This window comes from Cervus canadensis, chromosome 5, assembly GCF_019320065.1.
Source record: "Cervus canadensis isolate Bull #8, Minnesota chromosome 5, ASM1932006v1, whole genome shotgun sequence".
Lineage (NCBI taxonomy): Eukaryota > Metazoa > Chordata > Mammalia > Artiodactyla > Cervidae > Cervus > Cervus canadensis.
In genome coordinates, this window is record NC_057390.1 from 90,558,798 (window position 1) to 90,584,625 (window position 25,828).

Sequence of the window (25,828 nt, forward strand, 5' to 3'; positions counted from 1 at the left end):
ATGCGAACGTGCAAGGCCAAGTCCAACACAGCCCAGGCCTGAAATGTTGCTTCCCTTCCCACTTGGGGCCCAAGGGATCCCACGGGCTCAGTAGAGATCACCTTGTCCAGCCCCAAAGTGATCCAAGACAGGTGCCCAGAGTCCCCACCCCAAGCCAGAGCTCTTCTCTGCTGTGCTGTCCTATCCGTCTCAAACACCCCGCGGGTCCACGATGCTGAGCACACGCTGCACTGAATACCTGCTACTTCTCAATGTTCTTTTCTTTCCTCGTGAATTACCCGACTTGGAGTTGAATACATGTGGTGGGAGTGGAAGCAGCACTGAGGAAGGAGGTGTGCGTGCTCTCCTCTGGCCAAACCTGGGGCTGAGTTTCTAACTGCTCCTGCGTACATTCAGATGAAGGCCGCTGGAGCAGAGGTCAGGAGCCACGTTTTGAGTGGCTCAGCCTCCAGGAAGAGGTTAGGCAGCTGGACAGCCATTCGAGACTGCTGCTGAGCGGCTCACCTGCCACCAGGGCTGGCCACTTTCCAGTTACATAATCAAATCAATGTGCACCTCGCCGCCCTCGCCCGTTCTGAGCTGGGCTGCAGCGCCAGCTCAGCACACACCGCAGGCTCAGCAAGCAGCACGGCTCCCTCCACAAGAGGAAGCAGCACCAGTCAGCTCCCAGAGGCGAACTCCTGGAGGCCTTTTAACCAGTGGCTGACAACCAGTTCAGAGTCTTGGACCACTCTGAGAAAAAGCTATGGGCTGGCTGCCCTGGAAAATGGACCTTCTCACTGAACTTCATACAGAATTCAGAGGCATCTTTAAGAAACCAGAGGAAGGCCGGCACATGCTGAATTCAAACCTCTCCCCATAATCTGCAGTCTAGAAATCTGTCCACTCAACATCTCCCATCAACATTTTACAGATTACATCACTTTCCTATACTTGACAGCAGCTCACAGTCACAAATAGTGATTCAAAGGTCTGTTGAGCAAAGCTGGCCTGGGTACACTGGCTTAACATGGGTATGAATCAAAGAAAGCCCTGTTCAGATGCCATGAATATAACAAGAATGGCCACAGGGAGAAGGCTTCACTTACCTGGTCCCCTTCTTATTGGGCACTGAGTACGGACGGAGAAAATCCAGCTTGCTCTTGCTGATGACACACAGATCAATGTTACTTCCAGACCCCAGGTCATTGAAGATCCCGGCTGCTATGGCTTCACTCACCAGCTTCTTAGCTTCCTCCTCCTAAGAAAGAAAATAGCAACAATAGTGTTCCCAGATGAATGGAGGGCCTGCTCTGATGTCCAGAGTGCTGTCACAACCAGTAAGAGAAAAGGGGAGGAGAAAAGGCCAGCCTGTGAGGTAGGCATTATTTTTAGTGCCCATTTTATTAATGAAGGAAAGGTCTCAAAAGTACCTCAATGATCTGCCCAAGGTTCTTCAGCTGGTAAGCAAGAAAACCAGGCCTTTCAAACCCTTTATGCACACACGCCCTCTTCAACAAACTTTCACGTCAGACACACCACATAACAGGACTGTGGGGTGACAGCAGTTTTTTCATCTAAAACAGGGGTCGGTAAACTTTTCTAACAAAGGGCCAGGTAGTAAATATTCTGGGTTCGTGGATATAGTCTCCATCATAACTACTCAGTCACGGTAGAACAAAACAGCCACAGAATATGTAAACAAGTGGGTGTGGCTGTGCGCCAATACACCTTCATCAAACAAAAACGGGTGCTGGGCCACATCTGGCCCATGAGCTGTAGTTTGCAGACCCTTGATCAAAAATGTCAAAAATGGTTGGAATCTGCTTCCTGGTAACGTAATAGAGAGTCAACATCATGGTGAAAAAATGAACACTAAAACACAGTTCTGGGCCACGGCCGAGACCTCCTGCACTAGAGAACCTTTCCCCTCCCACTAATAAGTCTTCATGTTCACTGAAGTGATTCCTTTCTGGGAGTCATTCTCTTGCTTTTCCTTTAAGAGCAAGTCTTAAGTCTCCAATAATTACTAGTAAAAAAAACAACATAGATTAATTTATTTCTTATTCAAGAAGCATCAGATTCAAGTAACTACAACACAGAACATTAAGGCTAACAGCTAACTGAGAAGGAGCTGTGGGAACACTGGCTGGGTCAGCAAAACTTCGAGGAGGGCCTGCACACCAGGCTCTCAGAAAACAGAAGGCAGGTGCCACAGGCAGCAGGGCAGGACCTGGGGAACACCAAGTTCAATCTCTTTACACAAGGACAAAAAAAATGCACCAATCTTGCAAAGAAGAGACTTTAACTTGAGCTTCAGCCCCCTTCCCCATACATGAGGGCATGGAGTCCATAAACTGGCAAGCTGAAAAAAAGAGCTCATCCAAGCAACATTCTTGGAGAAACTTGGATGCCTGGCCCAAATTCCAGCCTGAGATCAAAGACAGCAAGTTCACTGTCTTCAAGTCCTGAGAAGAGGGCTCCTGCTCCTCAACCTGCCCAAAGCCAGTAAGTAGGATTCCAGTGACATGAGCGCCCTCTACAGACTCAGAGAAGGCCCTGCTGGAAGTGGGATCCTCAGCAACCCAGTAGCAGGGGCTGGGGTATTCTGATCTTTATCCCACCAGGTTTTCCCACTCCCTGAGTGGCACCTATGTGGGCTCAGTAAAATGAGTTATTCTCTTGTGCGTATTCAGCCCCACAGAAGTCATTCAAACAGGATCCTCTAATCAGAAGTTCTCTCCTGGGATTCCCAAGTCTATGGAGGTCAAAAGCCTTACCAGAAAATCAGTGAAGGTGGGAGCAAAGAAAGCATTTTAGAGGGGGAGGTGGCTGCTGCTACCATAGAAACAGCAAAAACCAACCACTAACTTAACAAATGCAAAACCATTCCAACTTGTTTGGGGGGTGGGGGGTGCCTGGTGGGGGTTGGGGGCGTGGTGTCTGTATATCAAAGCACCTTGCTTATACCTCTGCTCCTGACCTACCACCTCTTCTCCTCTCCTCTGCTGTTTCATTTCACTGCTGTTCTCATCACTGATGCTGGTGCCCTGAGCCTCAACAGGGCTTTCTTTGATTCATATCCATGTTAAGCCAGTGTACCCAGGCCAGCTTTGCTCAACAGACCTTTGAATCACTATTTGTGACTGTGAGCCGCTGTCAAGTATAGGAAAGTGATGTAATCTGTAAAATGTTGATGGGAGATGTTGAGTGGACAGATTTCTAGACTGCAGATTATGGGGAGAGGTTTGAATTCTGCACTCAGGTCTTCAGATTTAAATTTCCCAAATTATTTAATACTTGAGGATGGGGATGGAGAAGACTTACAGAACCTGAAATATACACAATATGAAGCATGTACATCTAACACCAATCCATTACAATCCGCTGATGCCAAGGTGCCAACAGTGCTGAGATTACAGGTGAGACTTCCTCTAGTTTACAAATATTCTTTAATGTGAGTAGATCAACTTACAAAACTTAAAAATGTGCAAAATATATTACATACAACCTGAGTTACTCATAAAATTACTCATAAAATGCTTTTAAAAATTGGGGAAATAAACCTTTTAAATTCCTCCCACTACCACCCCTTCAAATTCTAGGGAAGACAATTCATTATAAAAGGAAATATCACAAGTCTCTGATTTTGTTTTTTCCTTTCTGTAGTCCTACCCACCTCTCATATACACAGGACTAAAAATGTTAAAGCACCTACTATAACGTGTCAAGTACTGAGGTGGCCTTTGATGATCATCGTCGTTTCTACCCCTGCCCTCAACTATCTTCTGAGGTTGGTATTGTCAGAAACTAAGGCAGAGAGAGTCAATGACCTGCCCAAGGTCACACAGATAATTAAAACAGGACCCTGGGCTCCAGGGCCAGAAGGCCACACCACAACACCAGCTCATAGGTAACCTGTCTCAGCTGTGAGCTGGGGGCTCCTGAGCAAGTTGGGAACAGACAGCAGCCCCTTGATTCAGGGGGTCATTCCTCATCAGCAAAGATCTTCAGAAGCTAAGCAAGTATAAGATAAAGAAGAAAAGTAAAAGTTGCTCAGCTGTGTCCGACTCTTTGCAATCCCATGGACTATACAATCCATGGAATTCTCTAGGCCAGAATACTGGAGTGGGTAGCCTTTCCCTTCTCCATGGGGTCTTCCCAAGCCAGGAATCGAACCAGGGTCTCCTGCATTGCAGGCAGATTCTTTACCAGCTGAGCTACCAAGGAAGCCCAAGAGAAAAATGGTGGTTACCAATTTCTCATTGAGCCAACTCGCAGACCCCCTCTGATGGTCACTTCCATGGCGGGGAAAGCACTGCCCACACACCACCACCTAAACATTTCTACAAAGTGATATGCAGAGATGAACATTAAGAGCCAAAGTCTTATTTCACATATTCCTCACCTCCACCAAAAACCCTCAAAAGACAAATAGGGTGAAAATTACCAAGGCTCTTCGGTCTGCCCATTACTTACATAGTTAATGCCTTCAACAAATATTTGCAGACACTTACTATGTTCCAGGAACTGTATCTTATGACAAATATGGTCCTTTACCATGGTATCTCCATACGCAGAATTCTAGACACATATGCAAATATGCTACTGGGCATATTCATACTGTGTTTTCTTTATAGTAGAATATCACTATTAAACAAGTCTCGTCTTTAACATGTACTACCAAATATTTAGGAAAAACTATTGAGAAAAACCACAGAATAAAAGAAAGAGGTAGGGAAAACACATTTTTATTTGTCTCTGGGTCACAGTAAGTGCAGAAGCCTTGTTTCTTCCCTTAGGATTCATTCTTCATAGGGAAACCACTTCACTTTTCTGGAAGAGGCGAAGGGACCAGAGTTCTAGGCAGCATCCACCTGGGGACAGCTGCTACACACGGGCTGTGACCCCAGCTGGTAAGGCCCCGTGTGAGACGCTCTCCCACTGCCGGGCCAGCAGCCTCCCCTGCCCAGCTGCTTGTGGATTTACGTTGCTAGTCACAAGGGAACTTGGATTCAATGTGTACGCAGAGCAGCCGGACTCATCCAGGCTACCTCCCCGCCTCACCCCCAAAAAAAGGCTCTGCAGGCCAATGGCAGCTTCCTTTTACTTTGAGCTGCTCAGCCAAAAGATCACCATCATGATCCCAGTGCTCAAAAGTTAGTTGAGCAACCCAGGTTCAAGGTCAGATATCGGGCAGGGTTGGAGGCAGACACAATGCATTTCAGTCTCCAGCCTCCTACTTACTTATTGCTGTGCACCCTTGATCAAGTTATTTCACCTCTCTGAGATCACTCTCCTCCTCTGTAATATAGTGATGATAACTTAAGATTTATCACACAACTACTAAAAGAATCATGGGTCTGGCACATGGTATTGCTTAAAAACTGGTAGCTTATTTAATCCAGCAAGCCAGAGGGCTCCAAGGGGCATAATTTATCTCTAAGGGGTGACTGTCTGTACCAAACCCCAGGCCAGGAGGAGGTCCAAACAAACCTGCTGACAAACCTTCACATAGTGCAGTGGAGAAGTTCCTATAATCATTAATCCAAGCAGAGAGCACACTCCCTAAAAGTTCAGAGAATATAAAAGGAGCACTTCCTGCTTTATGGCTACAAAGACCAAACTAACTGGGAATATCAGTCCCCCGGGCCACCCCTGCTTCTTAAATGAGATTACAATAAGAGTGATGTACTGTACTACAAGTCAGCTGTGACAAGCAGCACTTTATAGAGCTATCTGTTTGTCTCCATCACTGCATCGCACAATGTGTCCCTGGACTCCAATGTGCAGCTCCATTTACCGCTACATGACAAATGGGCAGCACTTGTAAAAGGCACAAAGAGGTCCGCATCGGCCATGTAATGGTCACCACAGCTGTACCCGAGTGCTTGAGGGGACAAAACAGACCCCCAAGTTCATTAAACTGACCAGTAATGGATCTTTCAAAAAGTGCCTTAGGAATCATACAGAAAAGGCTAAAATAAATAACTCAGCATGGAAGGCTAATCTGAAATGGTGTTTGATAAATTATTTATAACACAGGCGATTGTCTGCATTTAATATTGGAGCTACTAGTAGCATCTTTAAAAGATGATTTATGGGTTGTAATGCTATTAAACTTTATATTGGCCCACTGCTAGCTATAAAGTCTGCTGAGATTTAGAGAATGAGTTTTAAACTGTCACTGCAACATCAGAGGAGATGGAGACTGTATTAAATCTTTACTTTAAACCTGTTATCTAGAGAGTTGCCTTTTGTAGACACTCACAAACTGATAGATTACCTCGGCATCCACAGTGGTACAGGTCCAAAATAGTACTGCAAAGAAACTTTTCCACATTATTCTTGTCTACAGCAACAGTCAGATCTCTCTTCTCACTTAAGAGATTTTTAGATTGAGAATGTCACCAGATTTTTAGACTGAGAATGTCACCAGAGTAGGGGATCTAGCCAGTGGGCACCCTGGACAGTTCAGCATCAAATTAATACTCTTTAAATAGACCCTCAACATGCTACTGTTCAGTTGTGCATTATGAACAGTGCTTTACTTATGTTGGGGGCAGGCAAAATACTAAATATGCATCTGACTGAAAACCTAACCTACTATTTTAGATACAGCTGCAGAATCTGAAAACACACATATATGGCAAGTCATTTGAAACAACAGATTCGTAACTAAAAATTTTTAAAGAAGTTAAAATAAAACTGGTTATTTCCTGGAAAATACATGCCATTTATGTGGCTGAGGTGCGAATGTTAAGCAGGTTGAAAAAAAGAGAAACACTCAGCCTTTTTCATAACGAAGGGCACTCCCTGGCGCCCTTGTTTTCTAGGGCATTTCAGAGGCACCCCCTTGCTTTCTGTGCCACTGCCATACCAAGAGCCGGGGGCAGTGGCTCTCCTGCCTTTGCTTGAGGAGAATAAGGATGTAGGTGGCATCACAGCTGAACTCTCCCACAATTTTCATCGATTTTCCTATTAAATCTACAAGGACCATTTAGTTCATAACAGTTTGCTCCTTTACTAAAAACTAACGATTTTACTCAGTAAGAACTGAAGCAGTCCAAACTCCATCTTGGAAAATCTGCATAATCTTTTGTCACTCTGACTTGAAACAGTAAAAAATGTTATTTCTCTGATGATCGCAGCAGAACAGATAAAAGTCTGGGTGTGACAAGAGTCTGGACTCTAAATTAAAGAGGACCAAAATCATGCTCTTTCAATCCCAGCAGCTAGCACAACGCTTGGTGTGAATATCAACAAATGAAAAAATGAAACACTGACTTCAAATGCATTCACAGCTCTGCCAAAACTAAAACATGAAACTGATTATGAAACAAAGATCAATTAAAAAAATATAAATACAAAATGGGGGAATTCCCTAACTGTGTAAGTCCAAACTGGGGACCAAGGAGCAAGAGCATTCAAAGACAGTCACACACACAAGAGGAAGAGGTTTGGGCAGGACATTCTGCAGTGGCCTACTGGGAAGCTGAGGTTCTGACTGTGCCACTGACGTGGCCTGAAGGAGGCATTCATGGCTGACAGTTGAATAAAAGTTAAAGAGCTTAAAAAAGTGTTTAAAACAGGTCCCCCAAAAGCAGTGTGCTTCCTGTACCTGTAACAGGCCTGATGTATCCCCCTGTATAGCCGCATACTTTATAGTAGAAAAGGTTAATTTTTTTCAGACTGGACTGTGTGATAAAAGCAAAAGTGTCTTGAGTTTTTGTTTTCGGCTTGAGCTGTTCGGGTAAACACAGTCTGCCTGTGTAAACATCTGAACTGTTTGGCGTAACTGAGTTGCAGCTGGTGCTGAGGGTGCCCAGAGTGGGGACTGATTTAGTGACCATGTCTTTAAGGTCTAGATGGTGCTGCCATTTCTTTCCTCATGGCATCCAAGAACTGTGTGACGCAAACAATGAAGGGCAAGCCACTGGGGATTCATGAGTGATTAAAAAGGATTCTGCCTGAGATGGGAAGGGGAGTTCATATTCAAGGAACTGCCAGCCAAGTCCCTGCCAACTTGGTCTGTCCCAGATCACTGAATGGTGCAGAAGTCTGAGCACGGCTCAGGCTAGGAGAGATGTGCAAGGCTGCACAGCTACAATGGGCCGAGAAAAGACGAGAGAAGCCTGGGAGAACTGGGTTACTAATGAAGACAGTACTCAACTCTCTCTGAGCCACAAGGGCCGTCAGAAGAATAGGGACACTGCCTCTGCCCAAAGGCTGCTGGGAGAAGTAAAAGGGATGGGAATGCCCTGACATACAGACTTTATAAACAGAATTGGCACCAAATTCAAGGGCAGAAGGAAAAAGACGAGGTTGTGAGAGAACTAACATGGGCACCCACCACATCCCTGGGTCTTAGCCAAACACTTCTGTTACCTTATTTGATCCTCATCATTTCCGCCTGTACTGCAGAGGAAACGGAGGCACAAGGAAGGGTGGCTGGTGTATTCAAAGCACACATGCATGCTAAGTTGTGTCCGACTCTCTTAGACCCCATGGACTGCAGCCCACCAGGCTCTTCTGTCCATGGGATTTCTCCAGGCAAGAATGCTGGAATGGGTTGCCATTTCCTTCTCTAGGGGATCTTCCCGACCCAGGGATTGAACCCATGTCTCCTGCACTGCAGGTAGATTATTTACCACTGAGCCACCTGGATGGTCACTGAAGGCACACAGCTCTGTATAAGTGGGACCCAGGGATCCGTGCCAAGTTAGTGCCTGGCATCACCAAAGCCTGTGTCTTCCTATCCCACCACAGGAAAAAAGATGGTGGGCAGGAGGCTCTGCTGGATTCTGAGACAGCGAATGGAAGGAAAAATACCTAGGCTTCCAGAGGGAAAAGGACCAAGAGAGGTGGGAACATACTGCTTTCCACAAGGAGAGGAAATCAGCATTCACAGCATATGAGTACACAAATATATATTTCCAAGGCTGCACTGAATCAAATATAATCAGGGGAATGGGGGGGAAGACTAGGTTTAAAGAAAGAGTGAGAAATATGTTCAACAATTCTTCAAATGAAAACCAAGTTGCCCCAGGTAGTAATAAGATCTCTCTCCATAAAACAATGTGGTCAGTGATAACTCTGCCAATAAATTCCTGCAGATGCTTCAAGGGCTATCACCAGAAAAGCGGGGAGGCAGGGATCAGAGTGGGTTTGTTCCTTGGGTCTCAACAAAGGTAAAAAGGAGCCACGTTCACATCGAGCCTATCTACCTCCAAAGTCTGGAGGGTGGGAAACCAGTGCAGAGTGTAAAGTGCGTGGGAAGGCTATGGGCACTGTTCACTACCAGACGCTGCTTCTAGAGCCTCCAAGGGATTAGGGAGGACGAGGAGGAGGCCCAAGCAAGCTCAGAGCACTCTTGTTGAGAGCATTTAAAGAGGACCACAAATGAAGCACATTTCAAATGATGCAAAACCCCTGAAAGAAAGGTACAGGTTAGCTTAGTTCAGGCACACATTTACTAATGCTCTGCTCTGATACTAACACACTCCAGGGACAGTGTGCCAAACACTGGGCATAAGGCCTGAACAGATCAGACCCTGCCCATGAAGACTGTAGAGTCCAGAGAGGAAACAAGTGCAACACAGTAAGAGTTTTTAAGAGACAAGGCTCACAATGGAACTATGAGAAGGGTACAGAGGTCTCGCAGGATGCAGGTGATAAAAGACTGGGCTGAGGCTTCACACACATGAAAACGGCAGCCAAGCAAGGGGTAGAAGTGATGGCAGGGGTAAAGCCATGAAAACGGGACGGACACAGGTGTAGGCAGGTAGCTAGTTCCACGTGGCTGGATCCCAGAGAGCCTCATGGGCCACACAGAGAGCTAACCCTTCATTCTAGTGGGAAGACGAGGAAAATTTTAAGCTGGCAAATGACATAGTTAGATTTGTGCTTTTTGAAACTGCAGCCTGGAAGCAGTGGGGGAGGAGAGGCCAAAGGCAGGTCAACAGGAAAGCAGGTGATTGGAGGGCCTGAGCAGACACCAGGGAGGATCAACAGCAGAAGTGGGAGGCAGATGAGGGAGAGGAAGAAGCAGCAGCCAGGTGGGAGCACAGGAGATGGAGAAGCAGAGAGTGCCACCTGGACTTTCAGCATCAGTCATGGACACTGACCAAACTCTACACAAACTTGGCCTTCACAGAAAGGCCTCTGTAACTTCCTGGAAGCTATTTTTCTGATGGGTTGATGGGAGACAATGATTAAGTTAATTCCATATCCTGTGGCAGGAATTCTAAAGGGTGTCACCATAAAGGGACAAGATAAAAGACAGAGCCAGTGACAGTATACTAAGGTTGTTCTGGAAAAAAATAGCCTGGGCTAGAAGCAACCTGTAAATGCCACTTCATTGGTGGTAGGGGCTCCCCAAATACTCCTGCCTGGCCCCTGGAATGGAGTAGAAAGAGTAGAAGGGATGGGTTGGCAATGGGGGCAAGAGCAGAAAGACTGTAAAGAAGGAAGCTCTAACAGAGATGTATGGTCCTGAGGGTTTGGCCATGTTTGAGGAGCAGCTCTGAACAAGCAGAAATGGACAGGCGGAGAGCAGACAGGGCAGGTGAGTCCGATCGAGGTCCATGCCCATCACCTTTTCCCAGGACCCGAGGCACACACAGTCTGCAGATACACTGTTTCTTATGGATCTTGGGGAAGGGAAGCCTTCCAAAAGGGCATAAGGAGACTTCTGGAGCCATTGCACATATTTGCTATATTGATCATCGTGACAGAGATGGGAGGAGGGGGAGGGACGAGACAGAGGCAAAGAATCTGAGAATGAAGATTCAGCTACGAATCAAGTCTTCTTACTTACAAGCTACGTAGAGTCACTCAACACTTTTTTTAAGTCCCAATTTCCTCATCTGCAAAAGAGGCCTAACACCACCAGCAGCAGGGTAGCTGTGAGGATTCAAAGACTCCATGCACAGAAGCTGTGAGCACAGTGTCTGGTATGCAGGAAACCCATGATGACAGCTAACTTGGTTCGATTCTACCCTCTTTCTTAGTACACACGAGCGGTTATCAAAAGCTTAACCCTAACCCTTTCAGAACTACCAATGCAGTGGGCAACCAAAAATAACTTAGTACTTTTATAACTTCTAGTTCAAAGCAAATCAATTATGAAAGAAGCAATTACACTGTAAACGAAATTCAAAATGATACTGTAAGACTGTGCTCACATGTGCAACTTCCACACAGACTTACTGCCATGTCAGTAAGTGTACTAAATAGCACATTTTCACTTGTTATATGTCACTAGGAATTCTATTCTAAAAGGAGAAAAGAGAACTTTACATTTACTGTTTGCAGGCACTGTGCCAAGTACATTCCTCCACTTATTCTTCCAAATAACCCTTTAAGATAGGTACTACCCTTTCGCCAAATCCAGGAAACCAAGGCTCAGGGAGGGAAAATGATGAACCCAAAAACAAACAGCCAACAACTGGAAGGTCTGAGATTCAACATAGTTTTGTCTGACTTCAGAGCCCATGGATTTTTGACTCAAGACAGTAGATCCTCCAACAATTAGCATCCAAAAACAGCAATGACGCTTGTTTAGTCCTTAGATATAACTGATTACTCACTCGTGGGTTTATCTTTTTAAAGTACTTTACCTCTAAAATTCTTCAAAGTTGCAAAGATATTGCTTAAATAATGCTACTTATCATTCCATTATTCATCTGGCTTAAGAACATCCTGATGAATTTTTATAAAAAATTCATACATTAAAAAAAAATTCACACATTCATCAAATTCTAAAGCAAAAGCCTATCAAATTCACTGCATCCAGCACTACATTTAAAGGTTGATATCTCCCTAAAATATCTTCTCAGATATTTTATAAAATATAAAATAAAAACTTCTCAGCAAACAGAATGAATCAAACTACTCTTTAAACCACCTTGTACGTCAATAAAAAAAAGATAACCATTTAAAGTTCATTTTCCCATCAGGCCATTTGTTGATTGTAAATCTTAATTAAAACAGGGACTTCACTGGTGGTCTAGTGGTTAAGACTTCACCCTCCAATGCAGGGGGTGCAGGTTTGAGCCCTGGTCAAGGAACTAAGATCCCATATGCCTCATGGTTAAAAAAAAAAAAACAAAACACATAAAACAGAAGCAATACTATAACAAACTCAATAAAGACTTTAAAACAGTCCACATTAAAAAAAAATTCTCTAAAATAAAAACAGAGTAGGCATGTCAATTATACCTCGATCTTCACTAAAACAGACTGAGAAAAGGTACTTTAATTTTCTCTTAACATTCTGGGACATGAAGTAGTCAGGGTAAGAGAGCAAACTTTTGTTAAGCCTGACTGTAATTTACAAATATGATCCTCCTAATAATCCCTTCAGGTGCTGACTTAAGCCCATTTTACAAATGAGTTTTCTCTCTTACAAACTGGGGCCACGGGGGTTACAGAAGAGGCAAAAACCAATCTTAAACCTAGACCTCTTCAAAGTTCATGCATACACTTTCTACCATGCCCTGTTCTTACTCCTGTCACTCTAATTTATCTTCATTAAGAGACACCAATCTATTTGTCAAGGAATCAAAGTTAATGAGTCCCTAAGTCTTTTCAGCATTCCAGTATCACCACAGTTCTGATTTTAGGGAAAAAAACTACATTCCAACATTTATGACAGTGTGACAACAACTCTGAGTGTGATTGTGGTCTACAGACACAATGTTCATTGCAAATATTTTCATAAACCTGGACTACTAGGTGGAATTTTAAAATATCTATTGAGCACAATTTCATATTTAAAAAATTTTTTGTTTGTGCACAATTTCAGGGTTAGGGGAGAGTGGTATAAATTACCTCACAGAAACCCACAAGTAACATTATCTGCTAAGGTTAAAACTTTAACTACCTTCCTGAGGTATGCTGCTGGGGTCTCATTACAGCACGTAATCTCACATTCTGCCGTGCACAACACACTAAGTACCAGCATCTCCCAATTACACTGCAACGTAAATCTCAAAGGACATTTGAAAAGTCTACACAGCTCCTGCACCCACTACCGAAACACAACAACCCCTAATGGAACGTGGCAGCTTTCTAAACTAAATATTCACACGCAGGGACAAGGCTGCTTAAGCTCAGCCCTCTCCCACACTGAAAAACCGATGCTAATTAAAAGGCCACACTGACTCGGGAAATGACCGCCCAGACAACTTGAGACACTGTCTGGAGTTTTGTTTTCCTATTTCCAAACATGTTCAGCTCCCTAAACTTCCAGGGTTACACCACTGACAGAAAGTTAGAGCAGGAGCCCGCACACCTCTGCACATGGTGATGCCCCTCTCCTGGAATAGTTTCCTCTCCTCTTCAGACTCCCCACTCCACCCCTTCCCTAATCCCCAAGACAAAAACAATCTCAAGTGAGGAGTTACATGCTCTTTGAGGCCACCTTAAAGGCCCTCAGACAGACCTTAACAATTCCTCTTCTGCATCAATCCTATGCCCCCCTTATAAGCACCATTCTCATACTTTCAGTACTCTTTGTGGGCCTGTTCACCCCAGGAGGCTGTAAATGTCACTAAGAAAGAGACTCTGCCTCATAAGCAGGCACAGAGCTTGGCGCCTGGTTGGAGAGAAGTAAGACTCAGGTGAATGGAACTCAAGGCCACTCTTCACATCTCAGAATGACCATCACCCTCAAGAGTTTACAGAAGCCTAACGGCAACTCTAATGGGGACAGAGATGTGCTGGTGGTGTAGGTACCAAGAAATTTCTGGTTTCTTTGCCCACTGCTCTTCTGCCTTTGCCAACTTTTACGTGTCTGAGAAGTTTTTGAGAAAGCACTTAAAAAAAAAAGCCTTCATAATAGGAGAGGTATCCAAGGTACATTTGTTCTTACCATAATCATTTGGCTATTTTTGGAACTGTCTTTACCTCAGCTAGCAAAACCTAGACTTGATATAGGCTGTGATGCAAGAAAAATAACTGTCATAAGAGTAGTAATGGCTTTGAAATATCTCATCTAAGCCAACTTTCTCATGCCTCTTAAGAACTGCCAATCCCTTCAAATATTGGCAGTTCCATTTATTCAGATCTTCCGATACATAAAATCTGCTGACTTTCCCCCCCTTAAGTTGATGCAGATATACGAAAACCATAAAGCTTTTTTCTTTTTTGGCTAGAAACGAAACTTCTCTGCCTGTGCAAATTATAGGGGCATTTTAAAATTACCATATGTTTTAGATCAGAAGGTAAAAACAGTACAGCAGCCCATGAAAACTTTCCAGCCCATGAAAGCTTACAATTAACTCATTAAAATACAGCTCAAGCCCTCAAGTTCCCTTACTCTTGTAGGTAGTGGTCCCATTTAACATTTAAATATCTGTGTCAGTAAGTATACCATTTTTGTGTTCATTTATGTGTACAATGTAAACACACATCGGTACCTCATTTAAATATTTAGCTCCAAATGTTATTTTAAACTTAATTTTTCCACAGAGCTATTTGATTTTTTAAAAACAAGAAGATGAAACTTCCCCCAAATTCTTAATCATACTTCAGTGTACATTAACGAATGTGTAATGTGTAGCTGCTTTGCACGCCCACATGCCCACCACCTCCCCCTTTCTGATACCGCACACCACACAAGTATAATAAACCATGTTAATATTTCATACCACCGTGAAATATGCTGGAGTATCAATTCAACATCTGCTGTCTTTAGGGTCCAGGAGTCCCGCAGAGACACTTTCAATTTGTAATTGAGTTCTATGCTGAATTAATCAGCAGTTTATCTTTTTTACTAAAATAACGTCTTCACCACTAACCCAGATTTACATTAACAATTTATGCCAAATTACCTGCCAAGGCAAAACTTATAAGATTCTAAGCTACCATCTAGTAACACTCAGTCCTATATTTCATTTCTTATATTTCTCTAACCTGTACACAAGAAAAGTAGAAATCCATTGTTCAAGAGCTTGCAAGCCTCCACCACAGATGACCTCTAGGATTTGTGACAAGAGAGCTTCACTTCTGACAGTGAAATACAACCAGAAGCAGTGGAAGGTGTGCGCTCTCCTCTTCTTTATGATTCAAAATTTTTATGAAGTAAGATTTCTAGAATGGCATAAAATCAGTAAGAAATAAAAGAGCTTCTTGTATGTCTTTTCCCAAGGAGCTGTGACATTCCAAATCCTGGCTTGGCTTAAGTAACAGAAAGAGACAACCCACATAAAGGGAGCATTTTTAGTACCGTAAATTATATCCCTGAGACCCAAGTCAGCAAAGGCAATTCAATTTGATAAAGAGATGGATAAAGAAGTCCATTTTCTCTTTGACACCATGATGCCGAATATATAAGCAATAACATCTTCCTTTTAATTCCACCTGTGTAGTTGAAAGTCACCAAACATTAATTTCTATTCAACTTTCCCATAGCTCTTGCCTCTCTCTGGTTCAAGAGACTCTGGTCACAGAGAAGTTACATTCTGTCTGCTGGATCTTTGCCATAGGTGTAGCAAGCAACACACTTTGTGAAATATTTCTCCTATGTAGTGTATGTTCCCCCAGCTTTCACAGTTACAGGAAATACGTAAAGTGAAAACATCTCAAATGGAACACGTGCTCCAAAGAAATGCATCATAAATAACTACCTATCTACTACCAAGTAAACTAATCCCTTGTTTTCAATCTACTTTGCCAATAACTGTTTGAAGAATTTCCACCATCATACAGAACAGCCTCTTTCAATTCAACCCCTGGACTATAGCACCGAGTGTATGCATTCAGCTGGTACCCAAATAGCACCTGCTGATTGATTACATATTATTGATTATTTAAGAAAATGAAATTCAGTGTATATACAGCAGAGTAGAAGACATGGAAAAATTTTTACACAGAAATATTTTTGGTGGAAAAATCAACAATGAATTCTGAAATCAATAACTACGGAAGTACACCATCTGCAGTGTTTTCATTACTCTTCAAAGAATCAGAAATGGAGACCTTCAAATTTTACACAGGGTCACTTCCCTAAGACTTGTTGATTCTTGAATTCCTGCGGCCTGACCCCAAGTGGCCATTTCTCTCTCTCTCTAATATTCTGTGTTTTACTGCTTTTACTGCATCCTAGTCGCATTTCAAGAATTTCATGAATCTATATATTATTTTAAGAAACAGATTAAACTCAAAGGACTGAAAGAATAGACTTTACTGATGCTTTATTAAGCAGGACTCATAGCCAAGTGGCCATTTCTAAATCAAGGAAGACTAGCAATCCTAGAGAATCAAAGGGAGAGAAGCCATATGCACCAGCAACACTCCAAACTCTGCATGTGTGTGTGTATCAAAGTCGCTCAGTCGTGTCTGACTCTCTGCGACCCCATGGACTGTAGCCTGCCAGGTTTCTCTGTCCATGGAATTCTCCAGCCAAGAATACTGGAGTGGGTTGCCATCCCCTTCTCCCAAACTCTGCATGGTGAGGAGCAAAGCCCTGCTCTTGAATCATCATGTGAAAGACCAAAGAAAACTTCCATGTGCCTTGCAAAACACCATACAATGAAAATGTGAGCAAGAAGATTCAAAGGAATAGCCTTAACTCAAGAAGCCCTCTTTTGCCTCTCCAAAACTGGCCCACCAGTGTTCTCAAATTCAGGAAAAAAGGAAAACTCACTTTTTAGAAGGGGATCAACTCAAAACACCTGATTCTGGTGAGAAGTTTAAACCATCAACAGTGCCTCCTCATTATTTATTCCAAAGGTTTGAACAGTAATTCTCCAAATCACTCACTGAACTGTAAGGCCAACTTTAAATCTGTTTACTTCTAAAATTAAGTCTTTAACTCTACTACAAATAATTCTATACAGGGCCCCAGGGATTGTATCTTCAGATTCTAACATCCCTTAAAACTTTTTTCTTTCACATTAAATACAATGAGAGAAAAATATTGGGGAAAATTAATATATTTTTGATCTAACAATGAAGACACAATTTACTATGTCTAATGCTTCAGGTCTTAAGGAAAGCCAATAAGCAGGAATTATGACCAAAAGCAAATGACAGAAACAGTCTCAGGGAAAGAAAGCCTCTAAAAGGGAACTTTGAATAGTTAAACAAATACACAACCATCCCAATTACTGCCCAAATCCAGTGCATAAAGAAGTGTGTCAAGTGTTTCAATAGTTACATTTCAACATATCCATAGCTGCACTAGTTGTTAACCAATAAGGAATCCATCAAAACAATGAGACACCAACTCACACCCACTGGGATGGCTGTAATCAAAAAGCCAAATAATAAATGTTGGCAAGGATGTCCAGAAACTAAAATCATTACACACTAACCCAGCCACACTGTAAACCAGTCTGGCTCAAAAGGCTAAACACAGAGAGTTACCACATGACTCAGCAATTCTACTCTTAGGCATACAGCCAAGAGAAATGACAATATATGTCCACACAAGAACTTGTACACAAATGTTCATACCAGCACTATTCTTAATGGCCAGAAAGTGAAAACAATCCAAATATCCATTAACTAATGAATGGGTAAATAAAATGTGATATATCCATATAATGGAATACTATTCAACCACAAAAAAGAATGAAGTATCAATCCATGCTACAAAGATGAAATACTACAAAAATACTTTAAGTTAAAGAAGCCATTCACAAGACATACTGAATGATTCCTACCATAGAAAATGTCCAGAATATGCATGTCTGTAGAGACAGAAAGTAGGTTAGCTGTTACCTACGGCTGGGAAGGCTGAGGGGAAATGGGGAGGAACTGCTAATGAATATGGCATTTCTTTTGAGGGTGATGAAATTGTTCTAAAACTGATTATGGTGATAGCTGTACAACTCTGAACTAAACACCACTAAATTGTGCACTTATGGTAGGTGAACTGTATGCATGTAAATATTATCTCAATGAAGCTGTTATTAAAATAATAAGGCATCCAACATTTTATACTAGAGAACCTAAAAACAAAAAGTCAAAACACTAGTGACATGTCACCCATCAATCAAAGAACTCACATTCTGATAGTAATATTTTTACAGAGATCATAAGAGACAAAAATGTCAGCACAGATTCTTAGGGACATATTGTAAGAAAGAATTCTGGCTTTAAGTATTTTTTGTTTTCCCCAGATACACAAGACACCTAAACAGATATAGCAGTACCCAGACAAACAAAACCTTAAAATCTAAAAACCTGGAAAAGTGAGTCAAGTACAGCTTATCAAGCTGACATCTATTAAACTGCTAAAAGCAAAACAGTCTTAAACACCATCCATATAAATACAGACCCCCCCCCAAAAAAATCATTGTTTATGACAGCTATCAAGGGTCAGTGTATTTTTTTTTTTTTTAATTCTGCATTTACTTAAAACTGTGTCTGATGCTAGCAGGGTTCAAGTCACACAGGAAGGTGCTTCGGCTAAACACTGATCGTCTTCCTTGATCTCCATTGTCTGCTGTGTGGGTTCCGCCAGCAAACCTCCCAGCAAGTGGTCACCTTCCTATGGAGTCATTAAACCTCTGACTGTCAGCTGGTGGGATTAGCCAGCAGCTCCCACACCTGAGCCCCCGTGGCAGGGACAGAGGCATGTGGATCAAGACCACTAATGAATACAGAATTCACATGCCGCTTGTCAGGGCTCCTGCGCGCCAGTCGCACAGATGCAACCTAAATAAGACGGGGGACAGAACAATTGTTGACGAAGATTAAAAAGTTTTGGCAGTTGGGGTAAAAAGGACACCTCATTATTCAAATATGATAGTCTTGCTTATTTTTTATATTTTTGGTTCAAGCTATTCATGATTTGCCTCAAATGGACAAATGCCATTCACCAGTATTTAAAGGCTTTTTGGTCTCATCATTAAATCTGAAGAAGGCTATGCCATCTGAACATTAGCTTTATAGAGAAAAACAGCTCCTATGTAAATACTTGAAAACTTTGGGGAAAAAAACAATCTCAGGATATTTCCAGGAGAGGACAATTAAAAGGTGAAAATAAATTCTGATAAAGTCAAAGAGAAAAAAAATCTTCCACAGCCCAATGACTTACTTATATTTCCCAATATCTCTATATTTCTAACTTTGTCTCTTTCTATCCCTGGGGTCCTTCCACTCGCTGAGCTCACCAAAGAGGTTAATACACCTCCTCTGACACTCATCTGGCTTCCTGCCATCTTCACAAGACCTCATCAGAGAAAAGGAATAGCCCAAGCAGCCCACACCTCTGCCCACCTGGAGTAAGATGTCTTCCCCACTCTGTTGTCAAAGAATTACAGGCCTACAAAGAGGCAGAAGAGCATGGTGACCGATCTCATTGGAGGGCCAGACTGACCAGGGTTCAAACCATGATTCTGTCACTGCCTGCCTGTGGGGCTTCAGGTGAGATATTTCACCTCCCTACACCCTATTTTTCTTCTCAACAAAACAAGGATAACAAAGTACAGACCCCACCCAATTGCGGAAAAGTAAATGAGACAATACAGAGAAAGCTGTTAGAAAGAGCATGGCACAGCATAAGCACTCAAAAAGCATCAGTTATTATGACTGCTGTGTTTTCAATACCTTCTTCCTATAGCAAAAAGGTGAACACTTCCACAGCCTGTGTTATGTGTTAAAGAGGCTTCGTCTACTGCCATTATGACCACTAGCTAAGCCTGGCTCCGATTTTAAGCTTTCAGATGAAAAAGAAGAATCAAATCTATCTACACCATGTTATAAATCATCAAGCCTGACATGAGTACAAATAATCATGTTAGTCGTTGCTATGTGATGTTTGTATCCTACTACCGAATTACTTTAAAAAAAAAAAAAGAAAAGAAAAAATAGAATCAGCTGACATATTTTAGAGACAATTTTGTGTGAGCCATCATCTGAAGTGTTTTACAGACCACACCTAATCCCGACAGCAACCCACAGACAGGTCTCTGGGTCCCCAACGTCTGGATGAAGAGTGCCGGCCATGGCTTGCCCAGAGTCATGTGGTGAGCAGGGCAGAAACACACTCACAGCCCAATCCTCCAGCTCCTAAGCTCCCGTGACCCTGTCCAGGTGACCACACTGAACTCATGCTCTGTGTTTCCCTTCGGGATCAGTCTATGTGTCAAACTGAACAGACTTTTTTTTTTTAATCAAAATAATGAAGCTCTCTTACACCACTGTCCATCTGCAAAATACAAATAAATCTGAAACTTCGGTATCTTTCTACTATTAGACTTAAACACACAAAAAAAACATTTACTTCTACAATTTGCTATCAGAATACCATACTGGTATCAACTGTTTCATTAAAGTGGATCTATAGCTGCCTGCAATGACAGATTAATTCTGCTTCCTCTGTAGCTAGGTGTTTGGCATCACATTTGTGAGGTAACCACAAGCCTTTAGGGCGATAGCAGCTCACATCTTTAGCAATCTATAAGGGCTTCTCCAGAGGCCAGAGCTTGCCGAGTGATGAAATATGACTCCATAAATCAGATGGCTGAAGTGGCACTTGTATACGTCACCATCTATCTTTGCAGCCTCCCTCTGAAGGGTACAGGGTAAGAGTTTATCCCTCAGTATTGCGACCAGAGAAAGCACCATCACAGTTGGCACTGACTAAGCATGTGCTACTTAAAACTGAAGACACACTAAGACTGGAGGGAAAAAAAAAGATCCTGCTGGTGTTAGCACGCCTCAGGCAGTGGTAGAAGCTTCAGCAACTCATCTTCAAAAGGCAGAGAGCCAGAGCTCTAGAAACCTGCAAAAATTGGCTAAGCCTGCAGTCTTCATTTCTTTAAGTTGAGCATCTTCAAAGTCTAGAATTCTAACTGTAGGGCACAGCAGCTGCCACTGCAGATCTGATCCTCTCAGCTTTTGGCAGCTCTCAACTTGAGATTCTAGCAAAAGAATTTTTCAAGTTGCTATTATTGCCTGTCACGGATTTATAAATATTGTGCACTATCTGCCGTGGCACGGCTCTCACGGGACGCCGGAGCATGCCAAACGCATAACAGAATGAAAAACAGTTTCTAGTCTTCAAATAAATGCTAATTTTTTTTAACTGTGCTCACATGATGTGTTTGGTGACCAACTTCAATAGTACAGAATATGTATCAGAGAGGGGGAAAAAAGCTGATTGTCTTTTCCAGCAGCATTCAGCTGCTACTTTCATTAAGCTTGTTTAATTAGATTCCAGATGCTAATTTGCAAGTCGATACCAGAGGGTGCAGGACAGTTTGCCTTTGAATCATCTCCCTGTGATGTGAGGGTCCTGCCGCACCACCACTACCCTTCAGCGGCCCTCGCTCGCTTTCTGACAATTAGCGCAAAGAGGGGACAGTATTGATCTTGACAGACTAAATATTCATCTTCTACCCATTTTAATGAATTATAATCTTCAAGAGTTTAAATTTCTCACTGGGCCAAATGAAAACATCCCTTCTTACAAAGGAACAGGATGGAAGGAAAATGAACCTAAGTTATCAGATTCATTTCCTTAATTCTTTCCCCACCCTAAAATAAAATATTTTATTCCAGCAATTTTCAAGATACAGATTCGCAAGAAGCCAATCTCATATTTCCAGGTACAGTGATCAAATTCCTTATACTTAACTGGAAAGTGGACTCAGAAGGCCAATGTTTATCACTAATTTCCTGTCTAGCTAGCTTGTGGATAATAACCAGGATAAGGGGCTCAGTTCTTATGCCAGCCTTAACAATAGGGGAAAAAAAATCCTATGGCAATGGCTCCACGGAATGCATCATCACCTTAAAAAAAAAAAAAAAAACACACACACTCTAATACAACTGACCCACTTCTCTGCTAATACAGAGGTACAATGTCTGAATAAGCACCTTTGCTGATAAAAACAAAGCATGAGATTTATCAGTAGTAATATAACTTTTTAATGCCTTCATTTTTATCAGCCTGGTAACACTAAAGGTGAAGTTATCAGACTGTTTCAAAGGAAGGTAAATCTGGGACCACCTAAGTTAAGTTGCTTCTGATGCCTTTTTACCCACTCATTCAACAACTACTGGCAGACTACCTACTACACATCAGTTAACATACTATGCGTGAGGAAACAGCAAACAGTAAGCACAGCTCCTGCCCTCAGAGAACTTCCAGGCTAACAGCAAGGAGAAAAACAAGAAGACAAGCATCCCAGGACCAGGAAAGGCAGTGTCAGGGCCACAACTGGACAAGAATCTTAAAAGGTTTTTCATGGGCCTTAAATGCACACAGTCACCAAAAGTTTATCTAAAACCTTGAGTCAGGGCTTTTGCCCACGAAGTCATTGGTTTAGACTACTTCAAACAGCAGAGGTCCATCCTAGGCATTTATGAATCTCAGCTGGGCTTCACTGTTCTGGTTTTTGGCCTGTAATTTCCCAATGAGCATCTGCCCTTTGCCCCATCTTCACCTCGCCTGTGTACTTAACAGGGTGTCTGCTTTGTTGACTCTGCCCTCAATATTATGTGTTACTTGAAAAATATACTAGTTATCTTCTTCTGTTATCTCAAAAAAAAAAAAAAAAAAAAACCACACACAAAGGTTCAGCACTTTCCAGATGGGAAGAAGAAAAAGTCCCCTCCATTTTCCAGGTGGTTTCTGATGACTCAGACTTTGCCTTAGCTCCAGGTTATCCTGTCTCGACTCTACAAACATGTACTGAACATAAGGAGCTGAAGAAGGGAGATGATTTAATGACCCTGCCCTCAAGGGTCTCCCTTTCTTGGTCAGTAGGGGAGATGGCCCTGAAAACAGCCATAAAACAACGGGACGGGTGTGTACCATGCAGCCCAGGAACACAAATGAGGAAACAGGTGAGAGCATGGCTGGCAGACACCAGCAGCGAGAAGGATTCGTCCACAAGCAAGTCCACACTGTATTCAAAGACGAGCAGGCAGGCGAGAAGGGCTGAAGTGGAACAGGAATGCAGACCTGTGTTTCCTAAAGTTTAATATTCATACCCCTGGGCTTACTCATGATGGTGATACGTGAATACATTTTTTATTTGTATTAATAGTATGCACTCATTTTCATGTGTCTTGGGGGGAAAAATAACCAGCACATCAAACCCAGGATTTCATGGATATAAACTGTATTTTAAAAATAAATTTAAATTAAAAAGGTGAACTAGAGTGGCTGGAGGGAAGCGAGGAAAGTGAACTGACAGGAAAGGAGCGCTTCTGCAGTGAAGGAAATGCTCTGTCTTGATCTGACTGATGGTTACTTGGGTAATTACAAATGCCAACATCTATCGTACTGCATACTTCATCTCTGTGCATTTTCTTATGTGTAAATGATAACTCAATTTACAGAACAGTGAGCTGATGAAAAAGAAAATTTTCAAGAGAAGTTAACAGTACAGGTGGCCCCCAGACATGGCAGAACTCTTAACTGCAATGTGCAAATGACAAGTTCAAGACCAGCCCTGTCCAATGAAAATACGTGAACCATATATGTAGTTTACAATTTTCTAGTAGCTACATTTAAAAAAGTAAAAATAGGTGAAAAAATGGATATTTTTACTTAACCCAATATACTTAAAATAGTATTGTTTCAACATATAACCGTACTACTAACAAGATATATTTTAAAAACTTTTGTTCCAAGTCTCTGAAATCTGGGATGTGTTTTCTACTTGCCGCACCTCTTACTCCAGATGAGCTACCTACCCTTAAGTGTTCAACAGCCACGTGTAGCTGGTGGCTACTGTACCAGACCGTGCAGCTGAAGACAATGAGAAAATATTAAAAGTTTTCAAGGAAAGAGGAACTTCCAGTCCATAAATACTATAGTTGAGACCCAGCACTGTCTAAGGCACAGGTCTGTAGTCTAAATTAAAAAAAAAAAAAGACTATTGGCTTTTTCTAATTTGTTTTAACAATAAAGCCAAGAGTTTGTTTCATGAGTTTGGCCTAAAAATCACTGTTTGGCAAACAACTGGTAATTATGATAGCCTAAAACTGACCCCTCCCAATGCAATTCTCTGTGAAGTGAGCAGCAGTTACTGTCCTGGCAATCCATGCAAGACTTGAGAGGCAGAAACACTCTCCTGGGTTTCTGTTTGAGACACGTCCAGAATCCTTTCCCCTACTGAAGGGAAATAAGCAGACTTAGTCATCCAATCCTGCAGTCTCAAAATAGGCAAGAAAGAAAAGTTATAGAGGGCTTCTTGCCACAGAAAGCAAGCCTCCCTGGAAAGAAGAAAAATAAAAAGTTTGGAAATTTGAAACCAAACGTTTCCACGAGTTCTATGCAAAACAGAGCCAGGAATGACACCCTGGCCGAGCTCTCTTTCATAACAGAGTCACTAAAACAGGGTCTTCTCAACCTCTGTAAGCAGTCTCAGCTTCCACTGAAACCACATCACCTAATCTTCACCAAAAGAAAGCAGAGTGACCAGTTAGTTGCTTGGTCTTCACACTAATTTCAGTTTCTATTTACATCCTTTTAGATTTGTAAAGTACATTATTGTCTCTGCCTTCTATTTACTTTTAAACTCACTTCACTGGAGAAGCAAGTATTACTACCTTCTCCTCAATAAATGTGTTTTTTGTTGACTGTCGGTCTGTGTCAAGTTCCAACAACTTCAGGGAATAACTCACTTGAAATAGTAAATTTAATTAACAATATGAAATGGGAACTTGGTCAACCTGTTCCAAAGTCTCACAGCTAATACAGAAGTGGTCTGAACTACAGATAAAATTGATCTAAGAAACACTCTTCAGATTGATAATATCAGAAATTTTATTGAAGGGATGATTCACATTTCCCTTCACAGAAATATTATATTTATGGCCTTTGAATCACTTCAACTCCAAACTCTAAATAAATGATATAAAATTACTTTAGCAGAGTGTTAAAGTCACTTTTAATATACCTCATGCTTTCAACTTTTTCTGCAATTCTCATTTTTCTTTAACATATGGAAGTCCCAATCAATTGGAAAAAGACACAGCTTTCAAGAACATTTGAAAAGATGAATGTGGTTTAAAGGAGGGCCTGACATTACTGAGGTGACTTTTTAAACGAAAATCATCAGAGCCTTTCTCCCTGTACCTGTGCTAATTCTAACGGATTTGTGGAGACACAGGAATTCCTCTCCTTTAGTTTGAAGCTTAGGAGATCATTTTCTCTTTTTCTTTTTAAGTGACCAAGTAAATCTTATTTTTCCTCTGTACTTAAGAACCCCAAACAGAAAATAATGCTGATATGGGAATAAATGTTCACATTGAGAAATGAGAAAGGAATTCTAATCTCATTTAGAGTTGATACCTGGACCTGTTTACTATTCTTAATTGGAGCAAGACTATTGTTTCTAGAACAAAATACCTAGCTGAATTCTATCTTTAATCACATGCTTTAATTCCTGCAGATATCTAAGGAAGGAAAGAAAACCAGCCATGAGTGACCACGTCACTTATGTGTGCTCTCCTCAACACACCAAGGGTGTGGTTAGTGGCTTCTGGCAGGAGACCCTGTCCTGGCTGGTCAGCATCCACGGCCCTACATCCTCCACTCTCCTGGCACGTGGCCCAAACCTGAGATGAGGGACCAAGGACACTCGACACTGATGCCAGTGAGCCAGAGAAGGACAGAAGTTTTAAACGTGCAACCTTCTCCAAAGATGATTTGGCAAAAAGCAGTGTCAAAAGTAATTCCCAGGAACACCCTCTGGTGTCTACAGAAAACACTACTGCAAAAGCAGTAACAATAGAAACCTACCCATTAAGGAACAATGTAAACCACTCATAAAACAGCCTAATAATTGTTGAAAACAAGTTGATACTCTCCGTGAAAAAATTTAACAGCTATCAAAAAAACCAAGGGCAGATAATGAGGGTTGCCTTCAGACTG

General features: G+C 42.1%; 1 protein-coding gene across 1 annotated transcript in view; it reads right to left on the reverse strand.

Moving 5' to 3' along the window:
* The window catches only part of PSMB7 (proteasome 20S subunit beta 7), a 56,753-nt gene that overhangs the window by 1,999 nt on the left and 28,926 nt on the right, over positions 1-25,828 (reverse strand). The window contains exon 7 of the mRNA XM_043469523.1: positions 1,089-1,240. Coding sequence (XP_043325458.1) covers positions 1,089-1,240 — 152 coding nt within the window. The remainder of the gene's footprint in view (positions 1-1,088; positions 1,241-25,828) is intronic.